General features: G+C 39.9%; 2 protein-coding genes and 1 long non-coding RNA gene across 4 annotated transcripts; 2 read left to right on the top strand and 1 right to left on the bottom strand.

The window, feature by feature from the left end:
• LOC106513048 (uncharacterized) lies at positions 1–1,791 on the bottom strand. The gene is made up of 2 exons (XR_001309747.1): positions 1,649–1,791; positions 1–1,095 (listed from the first exon to the last, which is right to left on the bottom strand). It is a non-coding gene; the product is annotated as an uncharacterized LOC106513048 (long non-coding RNA).
• Positions 1,792–4,371: 2,580 nt separating this feature from the next.
• Positions 4,372–5,763, top strand: LOC106513045 (transcription factor HES-5). Its single transcript, XM_014001690.1, has 2 exons — positions 4,372–4,492; positions 4,590–5,763. Exons 1-2 carry the CDS (start codon positions 4,436–4,438, stop codon positions 5,016–5,018), a joined length of 486 nt encoding a protein of 161 aa, XP_013857144.1. The 5' UTR covers positions 4,372–4,435; the 3' UTR covers positions 5,019–5,763.
• A 5,945-nt stretch (positions 5,764–11,708) lies between these two features.
• her12 (hairy-related 12) lies at positions 11,709–12,582 on the top strand. 2 transcript variants are annotated; one of them, XM_014001692.1, is made up of 2 exons: positions 11,709–11,815; positions 11,918–12,582. In XM_014001692.1, the coding sequence occupies exons 1-2, from the start codon at positions 11,750–11,752 to the stop codon at positions 12,281–12,283; spliced, it is 432 nt and encodes a 143-aa protein (XP_013857146.1). In that variant the 5' UTR covers positions 11,709–11,749; the 3' UTR covers positions 12,284–12,582. The 2 variants fall into 2 exon arrangements, with proteins under 2 accessions (XP_013857146.1, XP_013857145.1); XM_014001691.1 differs by having other exon boundaries at positions 11,713–11,821.
• Positions 12,583–12,625: the final 43 nt, after the last annotated feature.

Here is a 12,625-nt window from a genome sequence, read left to right on the forward strand (position 1 = left end):
GTCACATGGTTTCAAAGAGCTCCAGTCTTTTTCCTCTGGGTTTTTGATCTAAACGTTGGTTATAGCTGGAATTTGATTGACAGAATGGAATGTTAGGTTTGTTTTATCAACCTCAGAAGCAAATTTTAAAAAAATGTTTTTGCTTTTTGTTTTTCCTCCATAAAGCTATGCCTTTGAAGTGAACTTCTGAAAGTTTCCATCTGTTGCAATTAAAATATCAGACATGTCTAAATTAATAAAACAGACTTGCATTATATCCTTAAACCCTTTGTTTTTTGATTAATGAATTTGTTCATTTGTTTCTTCCTCAGATCTCTGCTCTGCGTATGAAATAATTAAAAATAGATCTTTGCAAAAATGAGTTTTTCCCAAATTTTTATTTATTTTTTATGGATGCAGCATACTTTGAGATCAAATCCAGTTATGAATTTATGATGATTTGGAAACAAACGTTCCTTCTCGGTGAGTTCTGAAATGTTTTTGGGTCGGATGAAACTGCCACTAGAGGGCGAAATATAACATATTTAAAATACTTTATCAGAGATTAATATATAAAAGTGTATAATTAAAAAATATATATTTTTTGCACCTTTTGGGCTTTCCTTTGTACATTACAATCACAATGTCTTAAAACATTTACTGTCAGTATGCATGGGCGTAAACATCAATCTTTTATACAAAGAAACACGGCTCGGTTTAACAAAAACAAATTTAGGGTTTAAAATGTTCACTCGTAACCTGATGATCAGATATTTTCCCCAGTTCTGCTGAGGCAAACACCTTTTCTTGTACAAATGTTTATCAAACATCTTCAGGTTGTCCCATTATAAGCAGGAGCATCAACTCTTGTAAATTTGTGTGACCCCACACGTCCACAGCAGCGCCACGTCCTCAGCAAGCAGGCGGACCAGTCTCAGAGCCTCTCTGGAGGATTCTGTAAAACTGTGGTGGAAAACGAAGGTCTTCGCTGTAAAGAACGAGACTGTCTTGCCCCACATGTCTGAGCCGGTCATCCCGAGGCTGAGCTGACTCCAGAGTGGAGCAGAGCCTCGCTGCTTTATGCACTTCCTCTCCAACATGCTCATCTTACACAAGCTGGGGAGGGGAAAAAAATGACATAAAAACAGATTTAAAATGAGAAAAATTAGCATTTTCTGCATAAATGGAAAGCTCTGAATGACTTGAAATTTGTTTTAAAAACTGAAACCTAATTGGTGATGTTACAGCAAGCTAAATTTCACCAAAAAAATGTAATTGAGCTGAACAGTGAAAAGCTATAAAAATGAATACAAGCAAAACAAAAGTAAAGAACTAAAATTTGGTATACCAGAGCTAAACACTTTGAAAAACAAGCTGTAGCAAAAAGTTAGTAAAATATGTACGGTAGTTGCTGATTATATGGAAGAAACTAAACGGGATCAATTTTTACAAAAGGCTCAAAAAACTAGAACTTAAGACAAACATCTATATGTAAAATATCATTAAAGCATTGAGAATTGCTCATATGGTCAAAATAAAGACTGACATGCTTTAAAGGGTCATATTTAAGTCAGATTCCTGCAGAAACAAAACTACAAATATCCTGAGGTCAAAACTCCTCAAACCAGACTAAAAATTAAAATCAAATTGTCAGAGGGTTTAAACTTACATTGTGCGCTGATTCCTCGTGATGAACACTCAGTCATCATCCATGAAGTTCAGGTTTGTGTGGGGACCAGGAAGCGGTCCGGGTTCTGATTCTGAGCCAGCAGAACCTCCCTCGTTTAAATGCTCACACCAACTTTCTGAACGACTCGATGATGTGCCGGTTCTCAGTGTTTGGCCAATCACAAGGAGGTGTTGTGACAATACAATGTGAATAAATTAGACACAATGAGGCCCTGTCCAAACAAACAGGTGGACGGGGCCTCCACTGCCTCAGATCTGATGATGATGATGTACTAATGGAGTGGTATGTGGTGGGAACATGCAGGTAAAACATCTGTCTGATAAACTTTTTACTGTAAGAGTGGGAAAAGAGGAAGATGTTTTTATGTTTAGTTTAAATGTAGTGAAATGTGTAATTTTTTTCCTCTAAATTTACCTTTTTATTGATTCATTCAGCTTTCTCTCAAAACGATTCACATTTTGAAAACCATCTCTGTCAAACCAACCTGAGAACGTCTCTCTCACACACACACTTTTTATTTAACTTTCCGTCTCCATTTCAACCTCTCCAGTTCTCACGGTGTGAGCGTCTCCCATGCTCCACTGGTCGACAAAAGCACACAATCCATCCAGATGGTGTGCCTGGAAGCCTTGTTGACAACCCTGCCTTCCTGGGTGTGTGTGTGTGTGTGTGTGTGTGGATGAGGAGGAGGAGGAGGACGGTGGGTTGGTCACTCAGTCTTTGTTCAGCAGGGCACACTTCCTTTGTGCAGCCTGCCTTGGAGTCATTAACGCTGAAGTGTGGGAAGCCTGGGACCAGAGCAGCTCCCACGTTCTGCACAGGCAGGAAGGGAGCGTGTGACTGAGACGTGGCCAGCGGCGTGCAGCCCGTCCAGCTCTCTCTCTCTCTGTGTGTGTGTGTGTGTGTGTATAGTTGAGGAGAGTGTTAACATTAGGGTCTGTGTGATTAGAGTTTATCTGACAGGGCAGCGTGTGCTTCAAGTGTGAAAAAAAAGAACATATTTCTAATAAACACATAAACCTTTTTAAATTCAGAAGTAGTCTGAGATTATGTTGAGTTCAGTACAAAATAAAAGAACCAGGAGTAAAAATTGCATTTTTTGGAAGAAAGAAATCAATCATAGATTTGTGACTGAGGTTGAGTTAAGATAATAAAAAGTTAGAATGAAAATAGGGTCATTTAGATGGTAAAGTTTGTTTTTGTTGTTAAAACACAGGACACAAGCACAAAAGGTCCAAGACAAAGTGTGTGTGTAAAGTCTGGAACAGTGGCTCAAATGCATGAAAAGTGGAGAAAAAAAAGTAAGTTTTTTCAGATGACAGACTTATGAGTGAAATCATTTCAGAGACGGTTTCACTGAACCAGCTTCATTAGTTTTAACGGGCAGGAAAGTTTTAGACCTTTTATAAAGTCTGAGATGTTTGCCGAACAGAGAGCTGCTTTCACACAAATTTAAACCTGAAAACAGAAATCTGCCTCTGAGTTTTCTTTATGAAGTAAATAGATTTTAAATTAGGTAACAAACATGATAAAAGTTTAAGACTGTAAAAAAAATTGTGTTTTCTGTTCTTAGTTCTAACTGAACCCTCAATGAATCAGCTGAAGCCTTTTTCACACACATTTCTGATAAGAAAACAGGAGTTGACAAAAAAAAATCCATAATTTTTACATTTTGAAAGAACGTCACAAAGTCCAATCCTTACCTGTTACTAACCTGATGTACCTGGAACTCATAGCCCTACTAACATTTTAGACGACCTTTTTTTTAATTCCATCTTCATTGTTAGACAAAATTTTGGCATAAGTTGTCTAAAACTTTGGGCCTTTATCCAGAGAATACCTGGTTCCAGATATAACAAGTCACTTCATAATAAAGCACAGTTATGGTAAATAGCACTCATTTGGACAAAATATTTCAGATGATAAAATGATTACATACTGTAAGCTTATAAAGTGAAGGGAATTTACTCTTGATCAGATAAGAAAGTACCTTAATATTTTTAGATATCTATTCTGCTCAATTCTTTTCTTTTCTCAATTTCTGACTGAAAAAAAAGCTTTTATTGAGCTTTCTTAAATTAATTTTTAGTGTATAACAATAAATTCATAATCAAAAGTTGACACATTTTTCTCATCCAACTTAATCTGAGTTCCAAAACTTTCAGAAGAACTCTGTTTTCCCTCCGTTTCTGAGTCGACTCAACTGTTGCGCAAGCGCTGGCGGGAAGTCTGCCGCTTCAAACAGGTGGAAGTGGCTGCATGTTGGTCTTTTCTTGCTCTTGGGCCCCCTCTCGAACACCCACGTGTGCCTGGTGGCCGAGGCACTTTGTCTTCAATTACGTGGCGGCAGAGACGACATGAGACCGCGCATGCTTCTCTCCGGGGTCACCACTTTCCCATATCAACACAAGCGCCGGGTCATTCTTCCAGCTTCMCCCCCCCCCCCCCCCCSCACACCCCGTCCCMCCMCACCCCTCCACCCCGGGGCTCTTTTTCTCGTGGTCTATTTCTCCACCTGCTCCCCAGAGGCACACTCATTGTCCCTGTGGCCATAAACACTTCATTGAGCATGTGGCAGCCCTGCGTTCCCGCAGCCCTTCCCAGCGCTCTCATTGGCCCAGAGACTGTGAGAAACTCCAACAGGCCAGAGACTCACACATTCATATGGAGATTTGGGTGTATAAATACGGGACAGGAGCGGCAGGAACAGCAGCTCACACTCCACTGGCTCTTTGAACCGAGCAGAGAGGCTCCCACTCAGCAGCGATGGCCCCCACTGTGGTTGGACAAGCGAGCAAGGACCACCTGACTCCAGCTCATAAGGTAAACCTCAGCTCTAACAGCTCTTCTCCTGAGCTGTGTCGAAGGGAAACGGAATGGTTCGAGTTTAATTAACTGGTTTTCTTTGTCTTGTCTTCAGCTGAGAAAGCCGATGGTTGAGAAGTTGCGCAGAGACCGCATCAACACCAGCATCGAGCAGCTGAAGGCCCTCCTGGGACCCGAGTTCCTCCGACAGCAGCCAGACTCCAAGCAGGAGAAGGCGGACATCCTGGAGATGGCCGTGTCCTACCTGAGGTGCTGGCAGAAGCAGAAGCAGCAGCAGAACCTGATGACGGCCAGCGACGGCTACTCTCACTGCATCCAGGAGGCCGTGGGCTTCCTGTCCCGCTGTGACGTCCAGTCTCAGGCCCACACGCTCCTCCTCAACCACTTCCAGGGTCTGCGGGCGTCCAGCAGGACCCGTCTCAGTCCCTGCAACCCGTCTCCTCCCGGCTCTCCTCACCACCGGGGGGGCTCCTGTAAAGGTTTGGGCCCGAGCGGCGGCGGCGCCCTGTGGAGGCCCTGGTAGGACGAGGGCTGAGGAACCTGCATCCAGAGAGAACTACGTCTGTGGACGTCACGGACAGGAAGTGAAGAACTCACCGGAGTCTGTTTCCTTTTGCTTCGACATGAGCGTTGAACTGTGTGACTGAATTCCTGAGGAAGGACTGAAAATATTCAGGTTTTACTGAAAACTTCTACACCATGTGTAAAAATACCTACACTTGTTGTTTTTGAGTGTTCACTCAGTGATTTTGTAAACTTCTCCTGTGGGGAAAACAAATCTCAACTTTTTTATTTTCTATGCAAAGATCACTTAATGATGCTATTTAACCACACTGGTTTTAGACAGTTTAAGTATCTGAGACACTGAATGAAGTGTATTTTTTTGTTCTTATCCCTGATACTGAGTATCACTGATATGTTTTATCATCTTGCTGATGAATCTAAATCGAGCCTCGTAAAGGATCCTGTGGATCCTCCTTCACTGTGAATCCTCTGTAGGAATATTTTCTGTTTATAATGACTATATGTAACCAATATTTGGTTTATTATTGGATGAGTGTTACTGTTTTCTAGTTTCCAGTCCATTTGTGATGTTCACAACAGATGTTTTTCATCTCCCAGTGAATGCCTTTCATGAAGGCAGTTATATTCTCCCTTCAGTCTTTTTACTAAAAAGAATCTTCATGTTGCTTCCATTGTGAAGTTTGCATTTAGAAATGTGACAATAAGAAATAAAATAAACTTCTTGTGAAGTTTTGTAAGCTGTAGAATTGTGTTCTTGTTTTATCATTTTTATTAAGTTGGATTTTATTCTTACAGCACATTTATATTGCACAAGTTTCACAAGTAACAATTAAGTAGAAGTGCACACGTCAAACTTTACAGGAAGTGACAACAACACACACACACACACACACACACACACACACNCACACACACACACACACACACACACACACACACACACACACACACACACACACACACACACACAGATTAACCATAGGTCTGTGAGAATAGAAATGAATTAATGTTAGTTTTAGCTGCACCTGCAGTGATGGAAAGAGGTGTATTGTTTAGAGTCTGTAAAACAATTAAAAACTAAAGGCTTAGCATTGTTTAAAGAAACGCAAACCACACAATATTACACTAAAATCATCTTATGCTGAAAAATGACAACTATGGTCATTTTGGTCAAACGTTGAAAATACCATTATGTGTAAGCTCATTAATTATTGTTAAATCTCTTATTTTTGCCAGATCTGTAGGTGCTTGAAGTGTGTGTTGTGAATGACTGTCAACTACCACCACATCAATATTTAGCTAAAATTCACTGAAGTGGAGCCATTTTTGTGTTTGCTGAGTTCTTTGCAGAGGCAGCCATTTAAATCAGTTTGACTCCAAAAGTTAATTATTTGTAGGTGTCACTGTCAACCCAATGATTACTTTCTGAAAGACACGTACGCACACGGGCACAAACATTAACCTCTGCAGGGGCAGATGTGTGTGACTCATGAGCCTTTAGGGTCATCAGTTTGACCCCACGGGAACAAGGATAATCTGAAAAAGCGTTATAATTTTACCAGTTGTAATCTAAACCAGTTTATCGCTGAGCTGAAGCCATGTTTCAGGTCTGCACAGATGAGCTGCTGGGTTCTCTGGCTCTAGATGAACAGAAAAACGAGACAAACATTCAGATGAGCTCATGTTTCAGAAAAAAATGGCTGCTGGATTATCGGAAAGCATCTGGAGTATTTATAAGGAAAAAGGTCAACGTTTGCATTTGTACAGTAGTGCATCAGTGCCTTTATCATCATGGCTGATATGTATCTGTTTAAAGTGCCTGTGACATCAAAAAAATTGGTAATAATACAAATACATTTTTGGAAAGATAGTACTGAAAACGTTTTGTGAAATAATTTTCATGCTGCTGAGATGAACAGTTGTTGAGATATTTGCATGTGAAGTAACAGGAAGTGATGTCAAAGGGGAACGTCTGCATGAAAACAGAGCTAAGCTAAAATGCTCAACAGCCCAGACTGTGGAGAGGAATCTGATGTTTATTTTGATTCGCTATCAGACAGAAACAAACAAAAAAGAGTCAGAGTTAAAATTATCTTTCAATAAACAAAGACCAGTGAGTTTTTTTTCTTAAAGAAGTTCCCCTTTGATGTCACTTCCTGATTCCCTTTTGACAAGCCAGGTTCAAAAGAAAATAGGTCAGTTATGTGCCCAAATGGGTAAAATAAAGTGTGGTATGCCACGTTTCTTAAACAGAACAAAGTTTTCTTTGACTTTTTGTATCTGAAGGACATGTCACAGGCACTTTAAGGACAAAAAGATGAGAGATGTGTATGCTGTAATGTGCAAATGTTTTGTCAACCCTATTTCTTAACATTTCTCTTCCCAGGAGTCAGATTTTCTTATAACCCTTTAAAGTAGACTTGATTCAGGTTTTTTTTTTTTTTTAATCTTTTAGAGTTTACTTTTTAACTTTGGCTGCATTTTCACTCATAGTGAATAGTATGACTCTTTGCATACGTATGTTTTTGTTATATGTTTAAACTGCTTAATTTTGACCAATTAAAAGACTCCTAAACTCAAAGGATCATCAGACAACTTCGCAAAACTAAATTAAATTTGATGTTTCAGCACTTGCGTATAACTGAGACATGATGTGTTCGTAAAATCATTAGTTGAATTTATTTAAAGAAAAAAAAACATCAAAGATGGTTTGACAAGCACAAAAACAGTAAACAGAACACAGCAAACTGAAAACACAAACAGCTGAAAACAACATTTAGACGATCAGCTGAAGAAAGACGCACGTTTCACGTCTTAAAAACTTGGCTTTCAGATTCTGTTCAACTCTGTAAATGGGACTTTAGTTCTCCAGTTCTCATTTTTAATACAATGAGCTGTTACGGTCAGGGGAACGGGACAGAAAATTAGGGCAAAACAAACAAAACATTCCTACAGCCCAGAGAAAATGTGTCTCATTGGAAACAAGGTGTAAGGAAATGAAGGCTGGATTACAACTTTTTCTCGGTGCTGTACTGTTTATCTGTGGATCATTAAGGCTCCATCTTGCCTGACTTTGTTGTTGAACAGGTGTTCCCTCGGCTGTGGTGATCATTATGTCTCAAGAGCTCCTAAAGTCCTTGTGTGTGTGTGTGGAAGTGGTGCAGAATGTGGGATGCCAGAGACTTTCTCAGGGTCTAGTTTGCCAGGCCAGATGGTCTGGCTGAAGCCGGCCCCCTGCTCCTCCTCCTCCCCCGCTCTTCAGCAGGAGATCAAACACCGTGGCTAATGTGATGTGTAACAAGACACACTTCTATTGTCCCCACGCCCGGGCCCAGTGAATAGATGCAGAGTGTGGGAAACGAGAGATACCACACTCACAGAGAGAGGGCTCATGGGTAGCAGCTCTGCACCGCCGCGGGTCTCAGAGATGGGCCAGGCTTTATGGCAGGAATTCACAGCTCCTGGGTGGGGCGGCTGGGAGGGGAACCCTTCTTCCCACACACTTGTAGACAAAAGAGCTCCTGGAACAGTGGCGTGCTCACAAACTTTTAGAGGAGGCATGAATTTGTGCAAACATGTCAGGTATGAAGAGGACAAACAATTCAAGTGTTAAAATGACAGCAATGGGAAACACGTGTTATAATTAATAACTTGATACTTGATGGAAATTTTAAACACCATAATGTCACAAATTTAAATAAGAGTTTTGAACTTTAATTTGGAGGAAAAATAAAGGTTCACCATTCCTTTAAGAAGATGCATGGAGCGCCATGTGTAAAATAAAATGTTAAAAATGTCACTAACACATTCTCGTTATTTAACTTACTTCATGGGAATAAAAGTTAGAACATTTCCACTAATATTTTATTGTTATTGAGCTCACTGTTCTTACATGCTGCTATTTTTTTTTTACTAAAGGTTACATTTGAATGTTAAATGTTATATGTAAATGTTAATTCCTAAATCTAAATGTAGAAATTGTGGCTAAATGATAAAACTTACATCTAAGAATTTCAGCTTGGAACACATCATCATCCTGTGACAAAAACAAATGCTAATGCTGCTGGCCTTTCAAATGGTAGCTACATGTTGTCCAGCAGTTTGAAATGCACTTCAGACACCATTAGCAGTAGCAGAGTTAGCAGCGTTAGCTATTGCCTCAGGATGACGACGACCTACTGAGAGCCAGCTTAAACAGCAAAGGCCGTGTTCTGTTCAGAAATACTTAAATTGTAAATCTTAACTTTTAAATGTAACTTTTACATTTGGGCATTAGCATTTAGCAAAATGTAAAAAATAGTGAGCTAAATAACAATGAAATGTTGGTGGAAAATCTTTCACAAAGATTTTACACACAAAGTGAACTACGTAAATAATAAAATATTGTTAGTAACGTTTTTTTACATTTTATTTTACACTTCGCACCCTGTAATCACCTAGAGCAGTGGTTCCCAAACTTTTTGTCTTCTGACCCACTAAATATTCATGGCAAAAACTTGTGACCCCAAATATTACTGGTCTGAGTACATGAACTTCGTTACTAACCCTAAAAACACAGGCTTTTTGACAATCTAAACAGCTTATACACAAATATAAACTCTTATTTATACTTTTTTGTGTTTTTGTAATAATTTTAGGGAAAATATTATATCAGCAATTATTTTATTACCCTTTAAATTGATTTCTGGAGATTATCCAAGGTGCTTCATGACCCATAATTGGGTCCCAAGCCCAACTTTGGGAACCAAAATGCAGTGGTTCCCAAACTTTTCAGCTTTTGACCCACAAAATAACAGTAGCAGAGACCTGTGCCCCCAACTATTTTTGGATGGTAAACATTTGCATCAGGTCAACAAAACAAGGGCATTGTAGCAATATTTTTATACTACATTTATCCATTTTAAATATACTAACCTCACTCATTTTTAACAACTAAGGCAAAAATGTAATTAATTCAGAAAATCTTTTCAGGACCCCACCTTGATGTTTCGGGACCCCACTTTGGGTCCTGACCCCAACTTTGGGAAACAGTGACCTAGAGTTTTAAACCAAGACTAAAACCAGTGATGAAGTTGTAGACATTTTGGTCTAATGAGATTTTTGCAAGATGTGTTAGCTCTCAGATTGTGTGCTTGGGATGACTCTCTTCTCCCACATCAAAGTTTAGCTCAATATCTGTAAAACTGTTTTTTTTTTTTTTTTTTTTTTGAGTTTGTAAAGCTTGCTTCATGTGACGGCCATCTTAAATGGACACCAAAACATAAATTAGTTGTAGACTGTTCAATGATTCAGCTTATTGGGCGTGTCATTAAAATACATCCTCTGCCTCATGAGGTATTTTGCAAACTCCACTGACAAATAAACAGGGAAAAACATTAACCTTATTTTATTTACAGTTTGAGTGTTTTATTTCAGTTTAGTAATTTCACATCAAATCATAACTAAAAAATATATTAAAATGTGGGCATTTATTAACAAAAGGTGAAATATTTCTATAGCTTAGGTATGTTTTCTTTTGTTCCTCCTTGTTTTGATTTGACACCACTGCAGATAGACGCCTGAAGACACAAACTCCTCTGTGCCAGAAGCTGAAGATGACTTGATTTTTCCCAGATGGGATCAGGGGGACACAAAGTTTCTGTTTGTCCTGCAACAGAAGAGCAATTAACCTTCCTGAAGGAGCTTTTTGTAGCTCATCCTCCCTGATGTTGTGGACTGATGGGAAAAGGACTGCTCATGTTGAGTCCTCCAGGCCGACCTCACATCTGGGACCAGGCAGTGATGAAAGCCCTCTGAAACACTCGGCCCCGCCCACTCCTCTTGTCATTAACTTGACACTAATTTGACTCGGTCCATTCGGGCTCTGCGGACCCTCAGGCAAAGTCAGGCAAGACTGTGTCGTTACCGGATGTTTACAAAGCAGCAGGTTACATGAAAACAAAAGTTAAAGATAAGTAATCTAAACTTAAAGCAATGCTGCGGATATTTTGAACAATCATCATCTTACCCGTTGCAGATAGAGCTCAGGTTGAGAAGTAGCTTTTAACGCTAATTGATTTTAGAGTGGTTCATGCAAAATACTATAAACATTTACACTTTCATCAGTTTTACATTAGTTATTTGTATGGAAAATAGTTATTTACACTCTGCGGACCGGTATAATTATAAAATCTGAGAATATGACATAAAAATTTAGAAACTTACACTTTTTATTTGATTTTGACTCTACTTGGACTAACTGTTACACTGTCAGACTTAAATGTTTTTATTCTTCAAACTGAGGCAGTTCAAAGAGCTATCTGCAGCAGGTAAGATAATTGTTTATAACTTTTCCACACTTCCAGAAATTTGAGCTATCTCTGTAGGAGTACATTTTTTAAGAGCTGTGACATATTATTGTCCTCATTCATTATAAAACTGTTTTTACATCCTCTTATCTGTTTCAAAAAATTTTCTATTAGAAGTTTTTGGCCACAAATTTCTAGATGACCTTGTGATAGAGTGTTAATTACCTGTTGCTTATCTTGGGAAACATACCAGGCATAGAGACATACCCTGTGATTTATTGATGTGTCCCCTTTTGTTGCCCTGGGAGTCCCACAGGTCTGAGTGTGGGAACCCCAGCCCGGCCTGAGCCACATGGCTTTGTTATGCTAATCAGGGAGTATAAAAAAGAGCAGCAGCTCCTCCAGAGACAGCAGAGCTGACAGTTGCGCAGAGACAACAGACATGTCCCCTTGTCCAAATGGTTTCTCTCCTGTTCACATCAGGATGTCTGAGAAAGACAACCTCAAAGTGAGCGTAAGGATGATTTTTGACTTCTCTTTGAAACACACTCTGTGCAGTGCGATTGATCATTTTATCTAACTTCTCTGCCTTTTTTTCTCCTCCTCTCAGCTAAGAAAACCCGTCGTGGAGAAAATGCGCAGGGACCGCATCAACAGCTGCATCGAGCAGCTCAAAGTCATCCTGGAGAAGGAGTTTCACAAGCAGGAGCCCAACTCCAAGCTGGAGAAGGCCGACATCCTGGAGATGACGGTGAGCTTCCTGAGGCAGCAGCTGCAGTCGGGCCTCTGTCACAGCTACTCTCACAGCTGGAGGGACTCTGTGCGGTTTCTGTCTGCTGGCGCCAACGCTGAGGTGGGGCCTCCGCAGCAGCAGGACCAGACCCTCCATCAGGTCCAGACACCCTGCAGCTCCTCCAGCCTCAGGACCAGCTCACAGCAGGACAGCACCACAGGTTCTGTTTGGAGGCCCTGGTAGTGGACTTGCAAACTCTGAGGGGAGAAACTCCATGTTCAGCCTGTTCTGTTAGTGTGGACGTCCTTCTTGTCTCATCACATTGATGGACACATAAAAGTGATGCGCTTCTTCTTAAAAGATCATCCCGCTTTGACTCTTTTTCTTGTTTTTTATTATTCTTCGTTTTGTTTCTTCTTTTCTGTTTAAAGCTGGAGATTCATTTTGAGTGATGCTCGTTTTGTCAGTTTATGTGATCATTTACTCCAGTGGAGTTTATTTGTCATACTATGTTTTTTTTACTAAAAAAAAACTTCTGTTGAGATTTTTTCTTCTCAGTTATTAATGTTTAATCTATGCCAAATC

Source organism: Austrofundulus limnaeus, unplaced genomic scaffold (assembly GCF_001266775.1).
Source record: "Austrofundulus limnaeus strain Quisiro unplaced genomic scaffold, Austrofundulus_limnaeus-1.0 Scaffold10, whole genome shotgun sequence".
Classification (NCBI taxonomy): domain Eukaryota; kingdom Metazoa; phylum Chordata; class Actinopteri; order Cyprinodontiformes; family Rivulidae; genus Austrofundulus; species Austrofundulus limnaeus.

Coding starts and splice junctions, on each gene's coding strand:
- LOC106513045 (XM_014001690.1), top strand. CDS start 4,436: ATGGCCCCCACTGTGGTTGGACAAGCGAGCAAGGACCACCTGACTCCA. Junction 4,493..4,589: donor ACCTGACTCCAGCTCATAAG/GTAAACCTCAGC, acceptor TCTTGTCTTCAG/CTGAGAAAGCCGATGGTTGA.
- her12 (XM_014001691.1), top strand. CDS start 11,750: ATGTCCCCTTGTCCAAATGGTTTCTCTCCTGTTCACATCAGGATGTCT. Junction 11,822..11,917: donor AAGACAACCTCAAAGTGAGC/GTAAGGATGATT, acceptor TCCTCCTCTCAG/CTAAGAAAACCCGTCGTGGA.